The 25,412-nt window shown below is 42.0% G+C and overlaps 1 protein-coding gene, 1 long non-coding RNA gene and 1 other non-coding gene across 13 annotated transcripts in view; 1 reads left to right on the top strand and 2 right to left on the bottom strand.

Annotated features, from left to right (window-relative positions):
- Positions 1-7,241, bottom strand: part of LOC101970276 (TLE family member 1, transcriptional corepressor) — a 91,166-nt gene extending 83,925 nt beyond the window's left edge. For 4 of the 11 annotated variants that reach the window (XM_078047433.1, XM_021733132.2, XM_021733134.2 and 1 more), the window contains exons 1-4: positions 5,847-7,241; positions 4,953-5,053; positions 3,449-3,512; positions 3,286-3,330 (exon numbers count right to left, since the gene is read on the bottom strand). In XM_078047433.1, coding sequence (XP_077903559.1) covers positions 3,286-3,330; positions 3,449-3,512; positions 4,953-5,053; positions 5,847-5,870 — 234 coding nt within the window. In that variant the 5' untranslated portion in view covers positions 5,871-7,241. The remainder of the gene's footprint in view (positions 1-3,285; positions 3,331-3,448; positions 3,513-4,952; positions 5,054-5,846) is intronic. The other 7 variants (XM_021733131.2, XM_021733133.2, XM_040285644.2 and 4 more) reach the window with 3 other exon arrangements.
- A 49-nt stretch (positions 7,242-7,290) lies between these two features.
- On the top strand, positions 7,291-23,950 carry LOC120889784 (uncharacterized). The gene is made up of 3 exons (XR_013438059.1): positions 7,291-7,594; positions 14,158-14,227; positions 23,389-23,950. It is a non-coding gene; the product is annotated as an uncharacterized LOC120889784 (long non-coding RNA).
- Positions 8,573-8,645, bottom strand: Trnaa-agc (transfer RNA alanine (anticodon AGC)). The gene has a single exon. It is a non-coding gene; the product is annotated as a tRNA-Ala (tRNA).
- Positions 23,951-25,412: the final 1,462 nt, after the last annotated feature.

Here is a 25,412-nt window from a genome sequence, read left to right as displayed (position 1 = left end):
CAGGCTGTCATATACACTGTGGCATTGCCCTTGAAAACAACCAGACTCACACGGGTTTCCTATTTTTCAATGTACTTATAATACTCTGATGGTCTCAGAATTCCTTCAAATTTTCAAGTTTCCACCTCTCTTTTGCTTAGAAATAGATAAGAGCTGAGCTGGGGATGTGTGCTTGCCTATCCTGAGGCCCTGGATAAAATCCCCAGCACCACCAAACCAACAAACAAAAAAGCTAAAATTCAACATCTACATGTTTAGAAATGGACAGACAGGGACCTATTAAAAAGCTCTAGGGAGGAAAAAATTGTCTTAATGCTACAATAAAAGACTCAAGTATCTATTCCCATGCTGGCTCTGCTGCCTTTTCAGTAAGGAACCACAAATGGGAGCAGAGAAAGTAAGAGGAAGCCTTATCAGGAAGTGTTGACACAACACAAACAGACTGGGAGCACCACACCAAGTAAGGAAACCACAATTATACCACTCTTGATTTGGCCCGTGCTTCCACTTTAAAACTTCCAGCCAGAGAAGCTGGTAGTGAGATTTGACATTGAACTCTAAAACTTACTCCTTCCGACAAGCCCGCTGAAAGGTAGGAAGGCAGAGCAGTCGTCACACTGCAGACAAATCTTAACGGCATTAAAGCTCTCTACATGGAAAGTTTCCCCATCACTGCATTTTTTTTTCCCCCAGTAACAAAGATGTTGTCAGAAATGACAATTTTTTGTGTCCCCTGATGATGCCTTGCTAGCATTTGGTTATAAGCCATAAAGCAGGAATAATTTCAGCCTGTCAGGAGTCTTCGCTAATGCCCAGTTTCCCCCTAGAGAGAATTCCTGTCAAATCTAATGAGAGCTCCAAAGGCCCTCTCTACAATATAATGAGCACTTAGGCCATGCTGGTGATCAGGCGGCGAAAAGCATCAATTTGAGCCTGGCTGCACCCTGGGGGCCAGACGTCACCAGTTTTAATAAGAATTATGATTACTAGCTGCACCAAATGCCTCCTCAGAACTTATTATTAATGTGTGACAGTCAGAAGGATGTTTTTCAAATGTAAGACCACTTTAAACTGAATTATAGCATTACTTTGCACACCACTCTAGTTAAGGGTCTGTCAGCATTTACAATATAAACTAAATTTCAGGGGGCTTAATACCCTACTATGAAGAACATGGTCTCTCTCAGCATTTCACGTTTTTCAAATTACTGAGCCAGTTATACACAGCATATTATTAACGCACACATTCTCATAGATGGACAATATATACTCATAAATGCCCAACACAGTACAGAAACTCACTAGAAAACTATTTTCACACCATGGGGTTTCTGACACTCTCTCTCCCCCTTCCCCCTAACATGACAAAAAGGTCACCCTGTCATGTAACCTACAGGAACCCACAAGAATTACACCTCTTTTATCTTCCCCAATAAACCCAGCACCAGCATACAACATCACACAGGGGTGGTGTTCCCTTGTAAAAGAGTCGATGAGGTTATTAAATCCTTCAAGTTTATGGGTTTAAAAAAAAAAACCTCAAGTTTCCTCTTACACTTAAAGAATATCTGTCCCCCCACCCTGCCCTTAAAAAATGTGCCCTTGAGGACATCTTTAAAAAAAAAAAAAAAAAAAAAAGTAGCTGGGCATATTAGCACACACCTGTAATCCCAGCAAACTGAGGCAGGAAGATCACAAGTTCAAGGCCTGCCTTAGCAACTTAAATAAAAACAAATATAAACAGGGCTGGGGATATAGCTCAGTGGTAAAGTATCAAGTCCTAGTACTGGAGGTTTGGGGGAAGTAGCAAATTAGGATGCATAGGCAAGATTTATCTGCATAATTAATTTAAATAACCATAGACATGAGCCATAGATCTTCTGGTTTATTTACTATCAACAAGGCATAATGTCTCAATAAGGCACTAGCCACTGAAACAATATAAAAACAAAGGCACAATCCCAGTACAAGCTAGGCTACTAACTTTGCAAATCAGAGTAAAATCAGCACTATTTTAAAAGCCCAATTACATTACTAATGAGAGGCCTTGAACTAAGCTATCACTTTCCAAACACATATCTGAAAATAGATCTAATGTACATGATAACTTAACATTATGAAATCTATGATGAATTAAAAATCAAAGAGCACAGTTACAAAAGCAGAATTCAACTCTCAAACACACTTGCTTAATGAAAGTCTTTGAATATAAGGAAGATCTGAAGGCTGAACTAATCAATTTCTCCACTGTGCCCCAGCCGGTCAGCCATGCTCTTTAATTTAATGAAACAAGGGTTTGAGATGAAATAGCACATATACATCAAGTAAGAATTGTATTGTTGCACTTTGAAATGTGTCCAACTGTGCAACTTCATCTGATGATAATTTTTTAAGAGGCAATCGATTTCTAAAAGACTTATTGTACCAGCGTCTTGATGAAAAAGTGAATGTCAGCATATCTCCAGAATACTTACACCCTGCCATTAATGCTTTCTTTGGCAGACAATGACTACTCAATCGAGGGTCCTTTGGGCTGAGCAATCATTTAGCTTTTCTTCTCTTATGAGGTCCTTAGTGCCTTGTTCCAGCTCAATACTCTTTTTATACACCATTATAGTAGCCATAAGTGTGAATTTTATGGGAACTTGCAAACTCATAGTCATAGCTAGAGCTTTCCAGTCACTAATCTTTTCATGCTTTTAAAACCACTAGGACTGAAGTAACTCTCAACATATGCTGTGGCCATAAAAGGATGCTTTTTTCACTTCCAAACCTGCATCAACTGAGGAATTTCTCAAAAAGATGTCTGCTGATAAGTCACCAATCCTCAGGGTCACTCTGTGTAACCCCAAAGCATAAGGAGTACTCCAGTTAGTCATATACCTTGTTTAATCTGATTAAGAAAACCTCCTAACCATTCTTCTTCCCCACACAGGTCCACACTTTCTTCCCAAACATTACAAACACTACTCGAAATTTCAGTAATTCTGTGAGAGAAACCCCAGTAAATTCTGGATTCTCAGTTCTTATCTGTCTGTAAACAGGCTACTTTACATTTCCAAAGCACCTCCCACCTAGTCATTTAAAATCAAGGTAACTGTCAAGAAGCAATCCTTGCTGCAGAATACTACCATTACCAATTCGCAGGAAGATACAGGACACTAAGAGGAAAGAAAAAATGACACACAAACGCCCACCCAACAACCCCAGGGCTGAGGACAAAGTCAGTGTTACAAAATCATGAAGAAATTTCTCATTTCGGCTTGAGATTCAATTAAAGCTTACCTGCTTATGCATTTCAATGTTTAGTCCATATGACATTTCATAATACTGTAAAGGAAAAAAAAAAGAACCCGGTATTTCATTAACTCATGCTGTTATAATGCCAAGAATATATACTTAATGATACTTATATGAAAAGAAAAAAAGTCCAATTTTTGATACCTACCATCACATAGTGCCTCTGCATTTCTGTTTTTTCACTTGCCAGTTTCTCACATTCCAATTTAAGGCTATGAAAACAAAACAGGCAACTTAATGTAAACATTATGTCACTTGTTTTAACATCTGCCTCACATATTTGCACTTCAAGTAAAAACAAAGACCAATTTGGAAAAACCATAAACTATCTAGGTAAACACCTGAAAGCTTTGTCCTTGCATTTAACAGAGGAAGAATAAGGTTAACAGTACAGGGTATCCCTTTCAACTATAGTTCTTTTTCTTCTTGATGCATACCTGGTCCGATGCCAAGAATGAAAAGTCCATCAAAACAGATTTCTCCTCATGGTTATCTGTTCCTTACTTCCTTGCAAAGTTCACTTCTCTAGACTACACCAAAATCTGGCCTTTGCACACTTTTCAGACTTCAGCATAGTCTGTACCATCTTGCCAATTTAAACAGTCTCTAGGTTTGAAAGTCTTATCTATAAAATTACTTCTACTATGGCTGCTCCCTTTCAAAACCTTTGATTTTTAAATCCCTGCCAAAATATGTCAAGCAGCTACCGAAATGAAGTGGGTTGAAGTTCTCCCTGTTAGGTAAACATGGTATGTGCAAGTATGCCTCAAGCTCTGGAGATAGTATCTACAAGTAGACAAAAGGTCAATAATCAGAAAGCCCCTGACAAAATAAGAAAATTCACACCCAAGCCACTTAGCTTATCTGTGTGCTTTTTCTCAAGCACTACAAAAGTAAAAATGTCAATACAGCTATTTCTTAGCTCCAATGAGCCAAAACCTCATAGGATCAAAGGAAATAAACTAACCTTTCTGGAAAATTCACCATGGGCAGAATACTTTACCAATAGTTTCATTTATAAATCCTTTGACGGTAGGCAACATTACAAGTAACTAAGGCTGACATTAATATAAATATGACTCCTCTCTCTTGTCCCACTCAAAACAACCCAGAATGAGGCCAATGCAGGTGTGCTTTCCCCTACTTGTTATCCATCTCTTCCCTCATCATCACCAGTGATGGGCGTAGCTAAAAGCATCTAGCCTTCCCTAATGGACTTTGTTTCAGACAACCCAATTTTCTAGCATGGCAAACAACGATTTCAACATGGCTTTGCTTCCATGAACCCGCACTCCAGAGCTGAGGCATCGATTGAACCAATGTTTCAGCTCAGCCTGTTGCAAAATAAATAAATGAAGTGCAAATATTGACGGTTCTCATGCAACTCCTAAATACACGAAAAAGGACTCCCTGGAACAGCAGCAAACGGGCAAAAGGGAAACAATGGGAGGAGGAGGAGACAAGAGAAAAGAGGCGGCCCGAGAAGAGACACTGAAGGGGGTAACATGAATGACAGGTCTTAACTGCGACTCCACACGCCACCGCCTGGACGCCAGTACTAAGTACAGGCGCCGCCGCCAGTAGAATGGGAGATGAGGGGCACCGGGCAGCCAGGGCGACCGACCACTCCTGTGACGCGGCTGGACACGCACCTGTGATACTGCGCCTGCAGGAACTGGAATTCCTCCTTAATCCGGTCCAAAGACTCCGGGATAGTGAACTTGAAGGGCTGGCCTGCAGCCTGATGAGGCGTCTGGTGGCGACCAGCGAGGGGCACAGAGGCACCAGAATGCGGGAGGATGGATAAAGCAGAAAGTCAGGGGAGGGAGAAATCGGATAAGACATAAACAAAAATAAAGTTAAGTGGTGAAAAAAACGAGCCCCAAACTCAACTTCACGATTCACTTTGGAGAGAAAGTGGCCCTTCCTCCTGCCCTCAGCTTCTAAAAAGGCTCAGAACAGAATCTCCTCCATCCTCCAGGGCGGATCGCGCCTTGTGCCTAGGTCAACCAGACCCGGGAAAGGACTAAGCCAGATCTGGAGAGGACTAAGCCAGATCGCGTCGCCGTCGCCGCCGCCGCCGCCCCCTCCCCCATGGGGGTGATAATGACCCCGGGGACGGGAGGAGAAAAACAACAGCCTAACGTTCCCCATTCCCAGAGTCGCCCGGGCCACCACTGGGCGCACCAGAACGGGGGCTACATTGACATGTAAATAAGGGAGACAAGAAACAAAGGGGGGCACCCCACACACCTCAGGAAAATGGGAAGGATGTGGCTCCGGGAAAGAAACCCCAGCCTCCCCGGGCGCCCTCGTCCGCCCTGTCTAGACGTCAAATAGGAGGGGGCCCAGAAGGAAAGGGGGGGATTGAGTTTCACTTCACTCCCTGCCCTAGGGTGGGCGAGCCCAAGACCCGCTCACCCTGGCACCGCTGGGGGCGAAGGAGCTCGCCAGGTTGCAGTAGCCACTCGTCCCTTACCGCACGAGGAAAGCACTTCCCCAACCCTCGCTCAAGCCCCCCATCCAACCACCCGCCCTTGGCTCACCGGGTGCCGGCTCTGCGGGAACATCGCTCTGGCGGCTGCCGCGGCTCGGTTCCCGGACAACTCAATTCTCCGCTCAATTTCCAACTTTAATCCCGCCGAGGAAAATTAAGCCAGGAGGCCAGGCAGAAGCGGGGCGCGCTGGCCACGCACCCGGGCGCGCTCTATGGCCTCTCGGTGCCGGCAGCAGCTCCTGCCTATGGGATTCCGCCCTCAGGGCCACATTGTGGGGCGCCCAGGTGCGGGCTGCTCCAAAAATCTGCGCGGCGTCTCTGGCTCTCAGGGAAAGAGCGCGGGGGTTGCGTTCCAACCCGCGGCCCTCGGCCGCCCAAACGAGGAGGTGGGGTCGCGGTGACTCCGGCGGCACTCCTCTCCGAGATCCGCGTGCCGGGCGCCCGTCCCGGGCACACAAATCCAGGCGGGCTCTTTTGCTTTGCTCTTCTGATCAGCCTCCTCCCCGGGTTTTCCCCGCGACAGCGGTGGCAGTAGGCGAGGTGCAGGTGACGCGGCACCCCCAGCTAACCCACACACAAACAAACCCGGCGGCGTTCCGGGGCAACTCCTCGGGTCCCGGCGGCGTCTTTGGCCAGGCGCTCACTGGCTTCTGCAAACTGCAAGGTCGGGATCGAAGCTGAGGACCCTCACCTGGTGGTCCAGAGCCTCAGCCCCTACTGGGGAACGAAAGATGACGAAGCGAGGAAAGTGCGGAGGGCGCGCCGGGAGGCGGCTCGGCACGCCCCGTGCGACCGGCACTCGGTGTTCTCCGCGGTTGCACAAACGCTCCTGGACCCACAGAGCTACTCCTCCTGGAGCAATCCCGCAACCACCCGCTGTTCCTTGAGCCCGGGGCGCATTAGGGCGCAGTGCCCTGCGCGCACTTGTCCCGGCCGTACAGCCGCTCAGGACCCTACGTCCGCGCCTCTTCTTCCTGAGTCTTTTTCTTTTCTTCCCTTTTTCTCACTCTCTGCAAAGGGCTCTCCAGCCTGCAGCAAAGTTCTCTCAAGACCCAGGGGAAGACATCCGCGAAATGGTGGAGAGAAGAGCAAGAGTGCGCTCTGCCGCTTGGTCTCCCTCCCCAGCGGGCAAACTCCTAGGGCGAGTCCCGAGTAGTCACAGCAGCGCAGCGGAAGAGGATTGGGTCGCCGCGGGACGGCGGAGGGCCCGGTTGGTGGCGCAGGTCCTGCCCGGCCGTAGGAGGGTGGGGGTGGAGCAGTCGGCTGCCTCGGGGACGCTGGGCACGGGGTACCCGCCGCTCCTGCTGCTCCTGCAGCCGCCGCTCCCACCGCCACCGCCGCCCGCGCCTCTCGCGCCGGTTACATTAACACGCGGTTTCACACTCCGGAGCTAACCAGCGCCGGCCCCGCCCAGCCCCGCGCGGGCGGGGGCCGCTTGCACAGAGCCGGCGGGGGCCGGGGGCCGAGCTGGAGCGGGGGGGGGAGGGGGGAGCGGAGGCCCGCGACAGCCAATCCAGTGCGCCGTACCCAACGTGGGGCACTGACGTAGCGCCTCCCCGGATCCTATGGCTGCGCCGTGCCGGACGGCCCGCTCCCCCTCCCCCTCCTCTCCTACCCCTCCCCTCGCTTCCATCTCCGCCGTCTCCCCCATCTCCCCTCCCACCCTCCCCCCGCCCCTTCTCCGCCAGCCGCGTCCTCCCGGGCTCGGTGAGGAACAGTTCCTGGAGGAGCCGCGGGACGCCAAAACCAGCCAATGGGAAGCGGCGAGACGCGGAGATTGGCACGAAGGATTGGAAGGTCGGTGGGAAGGAGCGCGGCGGGGCCGAACTGTCAATCAAAGTAACGTGGGGCTGGCTTGGGAGCGCGCGAGAGCGCGCAAGCTGGAGGGACCGGCGATAGTGCAGTGGCGGAAGCTGGGGGCTAGACTTTGCAGAAACCCTTCCACTTGTTCACTTTTCCCTTTAATGAAAATCTTAAGATCTCAATGAAAGTAACTCAGAGACTAACCGCGTTGTTTCTTATTGGGGACGAAGAGGTCGCTTTTGGGTAATTTAAGCAAAATGTGTTTTTCGGTGTTGGCCCTTGTTTGATGCTACTCTTTGAAAGTGAGGTTACGTTCAAAAATGTCTGTGAGGTTTGTTTTACCTTGAGCTACCTTTTCAGGGACGCAGAAGCGGACTGTGCACTTAATGGAAAATTCATAGATGAGCAATGCATTAGGTGGCATAGGTACACCAGCGGCATTGGTCCTGACGATAATGCCCGCCCACCCCACCTACCCGCTTTGCTCCCCAAGTAGTGGGTTTCAGGTTTTATTGAAGGATTTCAAACCATTTTGCGAAAAGACCGGCCTGTATTCTTGGCGGGAAGGATTTCCAAGGTGCGACCAATATTAGGCACGTGGGTCCCAGGCGCAGATGACTCCCTGGGGCGAGAAATCCCGGGTCCTTGTCTGACTTTGCTGTGTACGAGGAAGGAGGAGGTGACCGAACGTTTCAGGAGCCTCTCAACCGGGAGACCAGGAGTCTTTTCCACGTCTTAGGAACAAAGAGAGACAATGGAATAACACATCCCAGAGACCTGAAAAACCTGTCCCGCCTACCCCACCCCCAGAATTTGGGTGGTACCCTGGGGCTGAGCAGTGTTAAGTAGCTGCTTGAAAATACTTGGGGTACGTGGCATAGTTAAGGTTCTTAGTTGAAGAGATGCTGTTAGAACTCAGAGTTTCCAGTTTTTGTCCGTATGTCCAAATACCTATACTTTATATACCACTTTTTGGGGTGCTGGGGATTGAACCCAGGACCTTGTGCATGCTAGGCAAGCACTCTACCAACTAAGCTATACCCCTAGCCCCCCCCCACCCCCCAACCACCTCCTATATACTTTAAAGACTAGTTCAGTGGAGCTCTTTGCATGTGAGCAGTGAGTAGAATGGTGCTATTTTCTTCCTCCCTAAGAAAGGCGCATCTTGGACAATCGTTCATCTTATTTTGGAAACTAGTAAACAAATGTTTGGTATTAAAAACCTCCCTCTTTTTTAAAACCACCCCTTATTTTACCTCTTAGTTTAAAACCCTTATTTTACCTTCAAGAGGCTTATGGGAAGGGGCCTATTTAAGTAAACATATGTTTTATTAGAAATTTTGCTTTTACAGAGATCTTTTTCTTTGAAATATTAAAAGAATCGTTTTAGATAATACAGTCCACTGTTGAAGTTGTTTTAAAATATGCATGATATTGATTTGTATGTAATTGCATCAATCCCAAATATCAATTATAAATGAAAAATAAAAGAGCAATTTTTGAGCCAGTCTGAAGACTTAAAACAAGTTTGGCATGGCAGTTTTTGGGGCATGTTCATTAAATGGAATTGGGAAGGGGGTTATGTTATTCATATTACTACTAACATGGAGCATGAAAAGAGGGAAACACTGCTTTTCTCCTTGGTTAAACTTAGTGATGGTGAGAGCAGGCTTGCTCCACATACAGGACGTTTGAAATCAGATGATACATGGACAACTAGGCTTTGTGCTTTGGCAGCCTGCGCCCCTGTAAATCATCATCCAGTGATTGGGCCACAAATGCCAGTCTGTGGTCAGTTTATCCCATAATCAGTGCCAGAACTGGGTAGAAAGTTCTTCTATGCCACAAGTAGTCTTTGCCTACACTGAGACTTCTTCCTGGCTTCCCTGAGTTTTATGTACTCAGTGTGCCTTGACTGTCACAGACTGGTAATTAAACACAAAAGGAAAGAGTATTTTTGGACAGGAGCAAAAGTATTGCTACTTTTTTCCCTACTACACTTCAAAATTCTAACACTTTGTCCTTTTTTTTCTTTTTTGATTCTAAAGATTGAACCCCAGGGTGTAGAGCCACATCCCCAGATTTCTTTTTTTTTTTTTTTTTTTTTTATTTTGAGACAGGATTTTTTAAAAAAAAAAAAATTTGTAGTTGTAGATGAACACAATGCCTTTATTTTATTTGTTTATTTCATGCAGTGCTAAGGATTAAAGCTTGTGCCTCACACGTGCTAAGCAAGCACTCTGCCACTGAGTAAGAGCCCCAGCCTTTGAGGGGGGTAATTGCTAAGTTACTTAGGGTCTTGCTAAATTGCTGAGGCTGACCTTGAACTTGTGACCCTCCTGCAGTCTCTGGGATTATCAGTTTAAACTCCACAACTAGCCATATTGTCTTTAAAATGTTCTCTGATTGTTCACAGAAAATGTGTCCACTCAGAATATTACCAGTTTGCTAAGATTAACAATGGGAAATACTCGTTAACTAGTACTTCCTTACCAATAAAGTTTGAAACCAGACCAGGCCTTCTGATTGTCTTAAAATGTAGCATGTTGGGGGAACAAAAGAAAGCTCCTAATGATTTTTAAATTGAAAGGCTTCTAATTGCGTGTATAAAGATGGTTGGTTTTGGAAGGTTTCTTTATCATTCAGTGCATCCTCTTTGAGAGTAGGAGAAGGCCTTGTCCCTTTTCAAGGTCGTATTTTCTCCATGATTGTCATGCTGTAATAATTATACTACAAAACTCTCATCAAACTGCTTTACAAATGATAGTGTTTAAACAATCAAGTAGCTTTAATCTTACGTTTTAAATAAATAATATATGTGCAGATTGCCTACAGCCTATTTAAAAGAAAATAGTCCTACTCATGAAATCTATAATTTTGATCTTCTATTTAAAGTCTGTTAACCATAATCTTCTTTACCTTTATCATATTCGTATGTCAGTTATGTTTTCACATAAAATAATATTATGTATACTACTTCCATAGGAAATTGACTTGGAACAAAACAGTACCCCTTTGATCCTCTGCAAAAGAAACAAAAATTGTCAGATTGTTTATCTTGATGCATATATAGGTATATTTCCATTCATTTATTGCTGATTATTAAATTTTCAACTAATAGGTTAAATAATTATAAAAACAAAATGTCATACAGTAAGATGATACTGGACACAACAGGAAAATATATGGATGCTGATCAAAAAATTAGGCTTTTTGTTTGTTTTCAGTACTAGAAATTGAACTCAGGACATAGCAAGGAGCTAAGCAAGAACTGAGCTATATCCATGGCCCTTTTTGTATTTTATTTTGTTGATAGAACCTCACTAAATTGCCTTTGGCTGGCTTTGAACTTGCAGTCTTCCTGCTTGACCCTCTGAGAAGGTGGGATTACAGGCACACACCACTTCATCCTCTTCATTTTCTCTTCGTTTTAATTACAAGTTATTGCTCATACATTTACTCATTTGGCTTTTTTTTTTCCTGAAAGTTTTCTAAAACCTAAGAATGTAGGGTCCAGAAGAAATGTTCCCAGCATTGCTTTATAACCTTTTCCTCCTCCACCCCATTACCAAAGAAAAGGACGGAATGGGTGTGGAGGTGGAGGAAAAAAGGCAGAGAAGGAAAAAAAAAATCAGTAGCAGATCCATGCAGCAGTAAAACCTCAAATAAAATCACATCCAAAGAACCTCTGTGGTTTCACACAATATGGTAAAATTAGAGATTGCAGGAAACCAACTAAATTAAGCTGGGAGCATTTGAAGAGAAATGAGCAGACTTTATGGAAATGACACATTGACTGACCAGTATGCTTTTTTATCAACAATTTCTTTGTTAAGACGCAGATCAAAGGAACCTGCATATGTTTTCATTTTGTTCTAACTAGAAAATTACATCCAGATGTTTAATAGGCATTTGGTTGGTTTTTCAGCATTGATTAGATATGTTGGTTCTGTTTGCTTACAAGTGTAGCCGGATCATTAGCTAATGCAAAGAAATGTTTGCTGTGAGTTGCTAATTAGGGCTTTTGGAAACTCTCCATGCTCAAGAACAATTTGTACAGTGGCCAGAAGAACTTGTGGGACTTGGGGAAGTTGTTTTCCCTTCTCTGGTAGGGTGGGGAAAAGCAGCCGGCCTTGTTCCCTAATCTCCCTTTGCCTAGGGGGATTGTGATGCGATCCCCAAGGATTGGAGTGCAAATAAATTAGGAAGAGACCACACAGGCATTCCCAAACAAGAGATAAATGTGTTCTTTCTGGAACAACCACTATGCTGTCTTGGGGGGCAGGGTGGAACATTTAAAACAGTGAACATTAACATGTGGAAGATGCTTGGTGCTAATGTTATCAAATACACATCATTTTTAAGTATACTTTAGAGACAGATGGGAAAGCCCTTTATGATAAATGAGTGTACTTGAATTCATTACCATAGTACTTATAATTAAAAATGTCTCCTTTGCAATTTCAGTACTTTTACAGGGTACAAGAGACCAAGCTGGGGAGCAGGAAGGCTAGATACAGAAAAAGGAGAGGAAGAGAGGAATTTTGGAAACCTGGATGAGCCTGGGACTAAATACAATGTTTACTGCCACAGCCCACCCATTTGTTTACCTTGTTAAAGCCCCAAAACTTGTAGGAGATTAGCCATTCATTCAGTATTCAAATAAACTGTTTTGAGAATTTGAGGCACCAAGCGGATAAACTTCTTAGCTAGCCAATCGAGTTTCAAAAAAAACAAAAACACTTGACTGTGTCTGCGCCTGCAGAATACCACCTCACCCAGGGCTAACCTTTTGTTTACTTAAGGTTGGTTTTCCAGAGAGGTATCAGCCCAAAATAGATATGTTTATATGCAGTCATCAGAGTTCAGATATAAATGCGTTTTACCATGCTCTTTTGCACAGTAGTGCTCCTTTTAAGCCTGTTTACATCTAATGGCACACACCTGTGTATTCATGTAGTCTGATTAATTTGGAATTTTCACACCAATAAAATAGATTCATGATTCTTTTCTTTGAAATATTTCAAGCAGAGGGTCTAGCTGTCAGAGATTTTCATGTCTACCTGGCGAGATGCCTTGGAAAAGCTGTCAGTATTTGGGGACCTGATCAAAAACTGTCTGGAGTTCAGACTGTCATAGGTCTCAGTGAAGGTAGTGCACAACTGCACACTCCCTACCTTTTTTTTTTTTTTTTAACTCTTCTAAAGTCTGGTAAAAGATGAGATAATATACCTTTTCATTCCTTCAATCTAGCATTTAGCACAACAGAAGCTGAAGGACATTTGGTAGACAAAAGTAATAAAAGGAAGCCCTTTTGATGCTTCTTCCCACATATTCACATAACAAGAACAGACCTTGGCCCCTTAAAGTTCTCTATAATGACCCACATTTGCTGCAGGCCAAGGAGTTGCTAGGAAATACATTTTTCCTTCTACCTTAGAAGACTTGTCAGTATCATTTAAATGATATTTCTTCCTGAAACTAGCAAAGTGTTTGAAGGGTTAAAGAGTTGAACTCAATTCACTTGTGATCTCTGAGTATTCTTCTTGGTATAGTTGAAGACAAAAAGTCTGACATGGGGAGGGCACCAGCAAACAAGTGTGTGTTCCAGATACAGTCATGCTTCTAAGACAGAAAGTCTAGGCCTGGATGAACATGTTAAATAGCAGAAATACAGAACGATGGATGGTACATTTCACAAGACAACTAGACTGCACTCTTTAAAAATGTCAAGCTAGAAACAGTGGTTTAGGCCTGTGGATTACAGCTACTCAGGAGGTTGAAGCATGAGGATTGCAAATTCCAAGACCAGCCTGGGCAACTTAAACCAGATCTTGTCTCATTGATAGAGTGCTTGCCTAGCATGCACAAGGCCCTGGACTCAATCTTCAGTACTACAAGTGTAACAGTGGTTCACTTTATGCTTTGAATATAACTTTCTGCTCTGCCACTGCAATCTATTTATTTATTTATTTTTATTGATTTTATTTTTTTTAAATACACGACAGCAGAATGCATTACAATTCTTATTACACATATATACTACAAATTTTCATATCTCTGTATATAAAGTAGGTTGACACCCATTGTGTCTTCATACATGTACTTTGGAGAATGATGTCCATCACATTCCACCATCCTTGCTAATCCCCTACCTCCTCCCTTTCCCTCCCTCCCCTCTTTGCAATTTATTTTTAAAATGGAAAAGTTTCTTTCTCTTCCTCTCTCCCTGCTTCTCCCCCTCCCTATTATTAGGGGAATTAGGATTACCTTTCTTCTGGATGCTAGGCAGATTTATCTGTCCTTGAGTACACACCCCACCGTAGGAACCAAATCATTAAGACTTTGGGGATGGTTCCAGAGGATTTCCAAATGAGTGTCGCCCAAATTAACAAGTGAATTACAGCTCCAACAGAGAACTCTGGAATGTAGCATTTGAGTCACCTCTTTAAAAGGGTCCCTCTTCCTACTGATTGGCAGAATCACAGCCTCTGGACTGGAGTCCCCTGTGTTTCTCCTTTACTAGCAAAATAAACCTTCTTTTTCCTTTTTTTCAGAATCTTATCTTCATTATTGGATTGGCATCAGGGACAAGGACTGAGCTTTCAGCAGCACAAGTACACACAAGTATGGAATATGTCATTGGCAATTGTCAATAGCTCGTTGACACAGTGCTTGGGATATTAGGCAATATAGAATAATGACTCCTTTTTGATGTGGAAATATTGTGGTTATCTAGGAGGCTGTTATTCTGAGAAGATGAATGGTAAAGCATGCAACTTCAAATATTAACTGTAAGCCTGGTGTGGTGGCACATGCCTGTAATCCCAGCTGCCTGGGAGTTGAGGCAAAAGGATCACAAATTGGAGGCCAGCATAGGCAATTTAGTGAGACCCTGTCTCATCTCAAAATAAAAAGGGGGGGGGGAGGAAAGGGGAGGCTAGGAGTATCATTGGTGGAATGCCTCTGGGTACCAAAAAAAGAAAAAGTAACTGCAAATAAGTGTGTCTACAGAAAGAAAGAGGAAGCAAATTTGGCAATGTGTTTACACAGATCCCTTCAGAATTTAGAGATAGTTATTTATTATATTATTCCTTCATTCTTCCTGTTTGAAGTTTTAATAAGTATGGGAAACAATTCAAAACTTATTACCTACATCTTTGTTTCATATATAAAGTGAAACAGTTTTCAACTTCATAGTTAAAATTTGATTTATAATGTTTTTAATAAAAAAAGTGTAAGGGCTGGGGATGTGGCTCAAGCGGTAATGCATGCTCGGGGCGCTGGGTTCCATCCTCAGCACCACATAAAAATAAAATAAAATAAAGATGTTGTGTCCACCGAAAACTGAAAAATAAATATTTAAAAATTCTCTCTCTCTCTCTTCTCTCTAAAAAAAAATGTAAAAAATGATTTTTTTCCTTCATCATGAAAGAACTGTGGTACTAATAACCAAGTGTTACCAAATATTTTTGCTCTGGATTTTTGAGTACTTTTATTATTAGTTCTATTTAATTTTTCTTTTTTCCTAAATGTAGATTAGTTACTTATTAATATAATATGGAAATATTTAAATACACTGGGGCATTTCATTGATGCATCTTTTTGTGAGCCATAAAGCTCTGAATCATTAGAAAATCTACTATCAAATAAAGAGCAAAACTATTTATTAAGAATAAGGCAGTAGCAAATATATTTTACTTCAGTTTCTTTATTTCTGTTATGAATAGCTGTTCTGCTAGCCTTTTAATCACTTGAGTCTAGCAATGAAATTTATGAATTATTAATTTGATTTTTAAAATTTCTTTATAATAGTTTGAAATATGATGCTGATAGAGTATCACATTATATACTAAGCTTTAAATGTTTATCTTGAAAACATAAATATATCACTAAATCTTGAACACTAATGTTATCCTCACTCAGAATCACAGAGGCCACAGTTGTCTCTTAGTATTCACTCAGGATTGGCTCCAGAATTGCTGCACACACCAAAATCCACTGATGCTCAAGTCCCTTACATTTCATGACATAGTATTTGTATGTAATGGGTGAATACCCTCCATTGTGTCTTAAGTCACTCATAATACCTGACACATTGTGAATGCTATGTAAATGGTTGTTCTACTATGATTGTTAAGGAAATAGTGACAAGAAAAAAGTCTGCACACAGAAAGCTTTTTTTTTCTGAACATTATTTTTTGTTTTTCTTTTTTTGGTACCAGAGATTGGATTTAGGGCAACTTAACCACTGAACCACATACCCAGCCCTTCTTTGTATTTTATTGAGACAGGGTTTCACTGAGTTACTTAGGGCCTCACTGAGTTACTTAGAGCCTACTTAGTTACCAAAGCTGCCTTTGAACTTGTGATCCTCCTACCTCAGCCTCCTGAACCACTGGGATTACAGGTATGTGCCTCTTTAGGCAGCTTTCCTGAACATTTTTGATTGATAGTTTGGTTGATTCCATGGATATAGAACCCAAGTATATTTGGAGGGACTGCTATGTTTATGATGTACTAATAAATAAGTAGTTTTCCAGAAAAGATATGAAAAGTAACAAGACATAAACTAAAAGTAGAAATTTAAAAAAAACACACCCATCATGTTTTTTTCATCACAATTTTTCAGTTTGATTTTGCTTTTTCTATCACCATTATGTTTATTGAAGGGAATACTTTTTGTGGCATTGGTAAGCAGAGTCTAGTTTGTGTATTTACTTTACTTTTTTTTTTTTTTTTTGTATTGGGGGTTGAACCCAGAGGCACTGTGCCACTGAGCTACATCCCTAGCCCTTTTAATTTTATATTTAGAGATGGGTCTCACTAAGTTGCCCAGACTAGCCTCAAAAATTGCTACCCTCTGCTTTAGCCTCCCGAATAGCTGGGATTACAAATTTACACCACCTTCCCTGGTAGCAGATTCCAGTTTTTGTGAAAACAGATTAAACCCACAATTTTTTTTTTAATATTTATTTTTTAGATTTTGGCAGACACAACATCTTTGTATGTGGTGCTGAGGATCGAACCCGGACCACACACATGCCAGGCAAGCGCGCTACCGCTTGAGCCACATCCCCAGCCCTAAACCCACAATTTGTAATAAAAAACCTGACTGCCTTAAGGAAGGCAAATATGAAAATTCTGGGAAGGCTGGACTTCTCACACACAATGACTAATCAGTTCATCCAATATTTCTAGCCACCATCCACATAACTAATGACTATGTAAAATGAAAATAATGAAAAGAACTTATGCTTCATCATCATGACAGAAATAGCCCCAAGGGAACAGAGTTACCATTCTGATTTCCCCCATTTGCAGCCTCCACACTTCAGAAGAACTGGCAAGCTACAATTGGCACTTGAAAAAGTGTTACAAAACACTGACAAGTATTAGAGAAATGTTGATTAATGTAAACAGCCTGCCTGGAGGAATAATACCTTTCTTAAGAAAACTGATTTTCCAATTAGCATTTCTATGGAGACACTATTTTCGGAGAACTCTAGGGAGAATTTCAGGAAAAATTATTTGCCTTTGCTGGAGAAAGAGGGGTGTCATCAGGTTTACTTATTAATTTTTTTGAAAGACTGAAAAAGAATTGATAGGTTTTATAAAGAAAATGGACTTAAAAGGGAAGGAAATTCTGACACATGGAACAACATAGATGAAACTAAGGAGGTTAAGTGAAATAAGTCATTCAGAAAACTGTAAAGGGTTCCACTTACATAAGGAACCTAGGAGACTCAGCATGATGGAAATGAAAGGAGAATGGTGGTAGCCTCTCCATCTCTCTCTCTTCTCCCCCACCCTTTTTCCAAGCATGGAACCTGGGGGCCTACTGCCTACTAAGCAAGTGGTCTACCACTAAGCTATACCCTTGATCCACCACATTTTAAAAAATTGTTATTTATTAGTCCATTATAGTTATTCACAATAATGGGGTTCATTTGACACATTCATAGATGCATCTAATATAGTTTCCTTCAATTTACTCCCCAGTACCACACTTTTTTTTTTCTTTTTTGATATTGGCAATTAAACCCAGGGGGCACTTTACCACTGAGCTAAGTCCCCAGCTCTTTTTATTTTTTATTTTGTTTGCCCAGGCTGGCCTCAAACTTGTGATCCTCCTGCCTCAAACTCCCCAGTCACAGAGAATCCAGGTGTGTACCACTGTGCCTAGCACCACCACATTTTTTAAAAGACAATAAAATTCCTTTTTTTTTTTCATGTATCTGTTCTTTGTCTGTTTGCTTTTGAAGTAGCAGAGATTGAGCCTAGGGTCATTATCACTGAGCTACACTCCCAGCCCTTTTCATCTCTTATTTTGAGACAGGATCTCCCAACTTGCTTATCCTCCTTTCTGAGTTTCCTGAGTAGCTGAGATTCGAGGTTTAAGCCAATATGCACCATATTTTGGACTCTCTTCCTAATTTTTTTGGTTTTTTTTTGGTATCAGAGATTGAACCCAGGAGCACTTAACCACCGAGCCACATCCCCAGCTGTTTTTATGCTTTATTTTGAGACAGGGTCTCACTAAGTTGCTTAGGACCTCGCTAAGTTGCTGAGACTGGCTTTGAACTGCAATGTGAGGTATGGACTGGGTGCTGCCTTTTTGTTTAACTTTGAGATAGTGTCTTGCTAAATTGTTGAGGAATAACATTGAACTTTCAATCTCGGGCCTCAGCCTCCTGAGCCACTGGGATAGGCGCGCACCACCACACCCTGGCTTTCCTGTTTGTTTTCTAAGCTTATGAATATCACTGTTTTGTACTGAGCACTTACTAAGTGCTTTCCATGTTTGTAGTACCCCATTTGATCCTCACATAATTGCTATTAGATAAGTACAATGGCAATTGTACTCACCCTCCAAGGTAAGTACTATTATCATTTCTATTTACTATGGCCCAGTACTCTCACAGAGTCATATGGGAGAGCCCAGTTCCTAATCCTGGTGTTCATGAGAACATATGGGACGCCATTAGTCACAGATGAGTGTAGTACTTAGTTACCCTCCAGTGCCATTCCATACTGGTTTGTTTTTTGTTATAGTTGTTCTTTTACAGTACTGGGGCTTTTTACCTCTATGCTTCCTCCCTAGCTTTTTTTGTTTAATTTTGAGACAGTGTCTGGCTAAATTGCTGAGGGATGGCCTTGAAGTTGCAGTCTCCAGCCTCAGCCTCCCATGTCCCTGGGTTCACAGTCATATGCCACCACGCCCGGCTGCCCTATTCTTTACTATTTCTACATACCCTATGGATCTACTGATAGAAAAGTGAAACACACACACATACATAAAATATATATAGTTCACAGGCTTGGTAGGATTTCTCTCAGTTTTTTGAATTGAAGTTGATACTTTAAGAATTTATATTCCTGCAAAGAGAACTAACACCTGCCCCAGGGCTTTGGAATTGTTTCTGCCAGTGGAAAAAGGCAGCCACCTTCAGTCCTGTGCTTTCTGGCAGCACCCAGTCCATACCTCACATTGCAGTTCAGCAAATAAAGGGAGGGCTCAGCAGCCAGCCCAAGCAGACAAATGAGAGCGACAGGAAGTCTTAATTTCAAAGACAGAGTAGCACCTGTCCTGGTTTTCAATTTTTCAAATGCTAAAACTGAAAGGGGGAAAACATAAAGGAAAGGTACGTATGGTTTTGTGAATAGTACTGTTTTGAGAAGATCTTGGTGACAATAGACAGGTAGACTGAGTATTGACAACACATTTGGAAGCATTTGTCCTGTTGAATGGGAAAGGATGTGTTTTTAACCTCCAAAGCTCTCTTGAAATCAATGGATTTCAAACATCTTTGACCATGAACCATATTAAGAAATACAATTTAAAAGATCTCAGCCCAGTTGTGTCACATACCTGGAATCCCAGTGACTCAGGATTCCAAGTCCAGGCCCAGCCTGGGCAAATTAGCACGATCCTATTTCAAAATAAATGTTAAAGGGCTTGGGGGTATAGTCAGTGGTAGAGTGCTTGTGTGAGGTCCTGGATTCAATACCTAGTACCAAAAAAACCACTTAATCCCTCAACTCTGTTCTCTCCGCCCAACCTCATGTATGCATACATACCACATACATAGGTTGCAACACACCACAAAAAAAAATTGCTTTACATTATGCTGTACCATTTTAAATTTAAAAAAAAAAAAATTGTGGTGCTGGGAATCGAACCCAGGGCCTTGACCATGCTAAGTATACATTCTAAGTACCCATAAAAAATGGTGACACAAGTCAGCCCAATAACCATAGGACAAATGACATATTTTTCTTTCCTTTATACCATTTTGATATGAGGAGCCATAATTCCTGCCTGCCTTCTTGAACGTAATCTTCAATTTCAAATTAGTAGAATTCAAATCACTTTGGAGGGTCTTTTGAATTCTTAGAGTTACTACCTTCTCTGCTGACTCTTTTCTGCCTCAAATTTCCCCCTCCCTTTCAGCATTCCCATTCCTTTCCCACCTCTCGTGGGATCCTTTTGGCCTCTCTGACTATCCACACACCCCAATTCTTGTGTATAACAAAAATGTTGAAAGCACCAGATTTGGGCTGGGAATATAGCTCAGTTGGTAGAGTTGCTTAGCACTTCACTTTTGCCTCACATGCACAAGACCCTGGTTTCATTCCCCAGCACCATCACCAAAAAGGAAAGGAAAAAAAAAAAAAAAACAGTAGCAGACATTCCATTCTGAAATGGAATCCTTCCCTACCTGTTACTAGGTATATCCTTGAACAAAACACGTTTCCCTTTGCTTCCATACCTTGAAATGACTCCCCCTCCCCCCCCCCCAGTACTAGGGATTGAACCAGGGTCTTGCACCTGCATGCACTCTGTCATTAAACTACATTCCCCAGCCCCTTCTCAACTCTGAAATGAAGATAACACAGATCTCTTAAGATAGTTGCTTGGATTGAAGGATTAACTGAGATAACATAATAAAATACTTAACATAGCATTGGCCTTTCCCTTTTTTTTTTGCCTGGGGTGAGTTGAAGGCTCTACCCTAAGTCAGCCAGAACTGGAGAAACACCACCCTTATTACCAGAGCATCTGGCACCATGGATTCCAAAGGTGTGCTCTGTGGAATTCTATACTCCAGTCATGGACCAGTACTCTAGGGCCCAAGAAAGCCATCACCATTGTATTTCTCAGGAGTAGGATAAATGGATCTCAGGGAAAATAGGAGTCAGTGACCTTGAATACACTCCCACGTCCTACCCATTCGTGGATGGACATAAGTGTTGTAATCCCAGCTGCTCAGGAGGCTGAGGCAGGAGGATGACAGTTTTGAGACCAGCCTCAGCAGTTTAGCAAGATCCTATCTCAAAATAAAAAATGAAAAGAACCTGGGATAGAGTGGTATTAGGGAGTGAACCAAAAAAAAAAAAAAAAGCAACAGGAGTATTTGTATGTTTTTGGAACTAGGAATGCAAACTTCCAAACTTTGGGTGAGAGGGCTATAAAAACAAATATTGAACAACATACAACAGCTGTTTTCTGTGGCTAAATGCCCTGAAATGCTTGCTTAGATAATATAATAAGACAAAAATGTGGCTAACCAGTGAGAGGTTAATGGAATTAGGTCTCAAATATGCTCCCCTTGAATGCCGTGCCATCTCACCTAATGAATGTGAAGCTGTGTGTTGGAAAGACCTTGAGAAACACATACAGAAATTAGGAAGTCATTAGATACCAGCTGGACTCTCTTTAGGAATGTGCTCTGTTCTAGGATTATTTTTGAACTGAGAACTTCCACTTTCCTCCTGGAGACTTTCACATCTTCTATTTTATTAGCCATGGCTGAAGTCTTTCAAATCTTTGAATAAGGTTTAGTGAGAACGAATGAGCCCTGGTTAAATAAGAATCCCAATAGCTCCAGCTTGCCATGATGTAGGAAGAACTCAAACTCAGTTATCTTTTTTTTTTTTTGCTGGTGGTAGAGTACCGGGGATTATACTCAGGGGCACTTGACCATTGAGCCACATCACTAGCCCTATTTTGTATTCTGTTTAGAGACAACGTCTCATTGAGTTGCTTAGTACCTCGCTTTTGCTGAGGCTGGCTTTGAACTTGCGATCCTCCTGTCTCAGCTTCCCAAGTCGCTGGGAATGCAGAAGTGTGCCACCTCACCTGGCTCAGTTATCTTTTAATTCAACAGTTCTCTGCCTACCAAGAGACCTTCTAGAACTTCTTCTCTGTGTCCTTCTTAATTTGAAAACTTCTCTTTGAAATCAGGTTTACTTTAGGGAATTTTTTAAAAAAACTATTGAAATGTAAAACTTTCATTTATTGGTAGAGAGAAAGGAAAAAAGAGAAAATATTTTTTTCTCTAGATTTGGCTTTTTCCAGTAAGGAAATATTAGGAAACCAGATAAACAATCTTGTCTCAGATCAGGCTTTTATAGTAATAATAATAATAATAATAATAATAATAATAATAAGAAGAAGAAGAAGAAGAAGAAGAAGAAGAAGAAGAAGAAGAAGAAGAAGAAGCAGCAGCAGCTTCCTCTGCTGCCGCCGCCATCAGGTGAGATGGTGTATTTCTGTAATCCCAGCTACTCAGGTAGGAAGCTGAGGCAGAGGAATGAAAGTTCAAGATCAGACTGAGTGACTTAGACCCTGTCTGAAAACAGAAAGAGCTGGGAATGTAGCTCAATGGTAGAGCACCACTAGGTTCAATTGTCAGTACCTCAAAAAAAGTGGCTTTGGGAACCAGAAAATGGTAAATAGTGTACAATTTGCTAGTGATGGCTCCAGTAAACTTTTATGAATGAAACAATTTGTTGAAATATTTGGTTCCTTCCCTCTTTAAGTCACGACAACTATCTTAAGAGCTTAATGCCCTTGAACATAAAACTCCAGCTGTTTGCGATCCTGTGTTTTCCTGGGCTTTTGGTCCTGAATAGGTGGAGGTTTTCTAATCCCTTACAACTCAAGATTTAGTGACCCCATATCCCATTTTCTAGAGGAAGGGCTGTGTTAACGGAAATAAAACTCTGAAGTATCATCCATTCCAGGTAATACATTATTGGTCAATACATTTATTTAGATCTACCAAAAATATACTTCTAGGTATTGAGGACATGAGGAACTTTGTAAAAGATAATCTGAGAACTTGGAGGATAGCTGTATAACCAAAACTTCACACTTACCAGATGTGGTGGTGCATACCTGGAACCCCAGATGCTTGGGAGGCTGAGACAGGAGGTTGCAAGTTTGAGACCAGCCTGGGCAACATAGCAAGACCCTGACTCAAAATAAAAATAAAAAGGGTTGGGGATGTGACTCAGTGGTGGAGTGGCCGTGAGGTCAATCCCTAGTACTGTTACACATACACACACACATACACACATACACACACACACACATACACACAAATAAATGATAAATAATAATAAAGTGCTATAAGAGAGAGTAGAGTCATTCTTCAGTATTCTCAGGGGATTGGTTCCAGGACCCCTGAAAATACTGGAATCTGTGGATATTCAAGTCCCTTATGTAAAATAACAGTATCTGCATATAACCTATATATATATCCTCTTGTGTACTTTATTTATTTATTTATTTATTTATTTATGCTGGAAATTGAGCCCAGGGCATTGTTCATGCTGAGCACATTCTATCACTAATCACTATACTCTCAGCCCTTCTCCCATCATCTCTAGATTCATTTAATGACTAGTACAATGTAAATGATATGTAATATTATGCTGTATTATTTAGGAAATGATCAAAAGTCTGCCCATGCTCAGTATAGACACAATTTTTTTTTCAGATTATCTTCAGTTCAAGGTTGGTTGAATCCATGTATGAAGAACCCATGGACATGGAGGGCCAACTGCATATGGTATTTTTGTTCCTGAGGGTTGAACACACGGCTGTTTTAACACTGAGCTACAAACTGAGCCTTTTTTTATTGTTTTCTCTTTTGTTGGTACTAGGGATTGAGCCCATGGGGGCTTTACCACTGAGCTCCATCCCCAGTCCTTTTAATTTTTTATTTTGAGATGGGGTCTTGCTAAGTTGCTCAGACTGCCCTTGAATGTGGGATCCTCCTGCCCTAGTCTCCTGAGTTGCTGGAATTACAGGCATGTGTGTACCACAGTGTCCCACCCAACTGCATATGTTAAGTGACCTGTAAAAGTTAATGTTCCTTGAGTGCTTTAAGAATTCATGGGGTCATGGTACTGGAGATAGAGTCACCCTGAGGGCCTCATCTGGGCACTCAGATTTGTTTGGGTGGCACTGACCTTTGATTCTGTGTTCCTGGGAGAGCACAACAAATAGTGACATATTTCATTCTCACATACAATAAAGGTTGATTTTACTAGTGGAAAGTGGCTGTCATTTCTACATTGTTTAAAGTAAAAATCATGAGTGGATCTTCATGAAGGATAACCTGACTATTTATTTCCACCACGATGCCTTGCTATAGGCCCAAAGCAACAGGGCCAATCACCTATGTACTAAAACTATGAGCCCAAACCCTTCTTCCTTGTAAATTGATTTTCTCTGGTATTTTGTCCCAGCAATGGAAAGCAGATTAACAGAGGAGGTTTGAAAATGGTTAACAAAATACAGGTACATAGAATGAATAAATTCTAATGTTCTATAATGTAAATAAGTGACTAGAGTTCCAAACAATTTATTATAGGTTTTATTTATTTGTTTGTGGTACTAGAGATGCTGGGCATGCTGGGCAAGAGCTCTCTACCACTGAGCTACATCTTCAGCTCCTGTTATATATTTTATAAAGAACTAGAAGACAGGAGTTCAAAGGTTCCCATCATAAAGAAATGAAAAATATTTAAGAAGACGGAAATGCTGATTACCCTCTCTTAATCATTGTGTGTTTTACATGTATTGAATTATTACACTGTCCCCAATAAATAAGTACAATTATTATTTTTTTGGTTGAAAAATGTTGAGATGATGATGTTTTTAATTTAAAAATTCATTTTTTGTTGTTGTTTTATTTGTTTTTGGAACAAGGGTTTGAATCCAGAGGTGCTTTGCCATTGAGCTACGTCCCCAGTTCTTTTTGGTTTTTTAAAAATATTTTTGAGGTGGTGTCTCCCCCAATTGCCGAGCACTTGCGATCCTCCTCCTCAGCCTTCCTAGTCCCTGGAATTATAGGTATGTGCCACCCTGCCTAAATTGAAAACTTTGTCCATGAACTTAATTTGGTCTGCAGTAGGTGAGGCATGTGGGCAGGCAAGGCTGTCAGTATTCAAATTTAGCAATAAATTGCTTTGGCCCAGCTCCTGAAACCCCAAACCCTAGCATTTTTCAGAGCATAGTTTGGGGACCATTTTCAGACTAAAGAAGTTGTCAGAGGAGAAATTTCAGGTACCCTTGCACCTTTAGAGTTGTCATCACGGGTTCCATTTTGTCCCCCAACCTCACAGATGGTGACTGCAGAGTCACCCTATAGTTAGGGCCCCCAACCCCACAGGAACTAGAGATTCATCCCACTGCTACTCTACTGCTGAGCTACATCCCAATCCCTTTTAAAAATTTTGAGACCTGGGCTCACTAAGCTGTCCAAGCTGGCCTCAAATTTACAATCCTCCTGCCTCAGCCTCCCTAATTGCTGGGATTGCAAGTGTGCACCATTGCACCCAGTGAGTCATCATTCCTAACCAGGATGCATTGCCCCCTGTCAGATAGATGGTTGACTATACTGCTTTGAGCCCAACTTCTGAGTTTAACAGGAGAAGCTAGATTTAAAGAAGTTCTTCGGAGCTCCTGTTACCCAGGAGCATCAGAAAAGCCCAGGAAGGAAGAGCTGTCTCTTGA

Source organism: Ictidomys tridecemlineatus, chromosome 4 (genome assembly GCF_052094955.1).
Source record: "Ictidomys tridecemlineatus isolate mIctTri1 chromosome 4, mIctTri1.hap1, whole genome shotgun sequence".
In the NCBI taxonomy this organism is placed as follows: domain Eukaryota; kingdom Metazoa; phylum Chordata; class Mammalia; order Rodentia; family Sciuridae; genus Ictidomys; species Ictidomys tridecemlineatus.
Note: the sequence above shows the minus strand (reverse complement) of the source record. Positions and strands in the feature narration are given on the sequence as shown.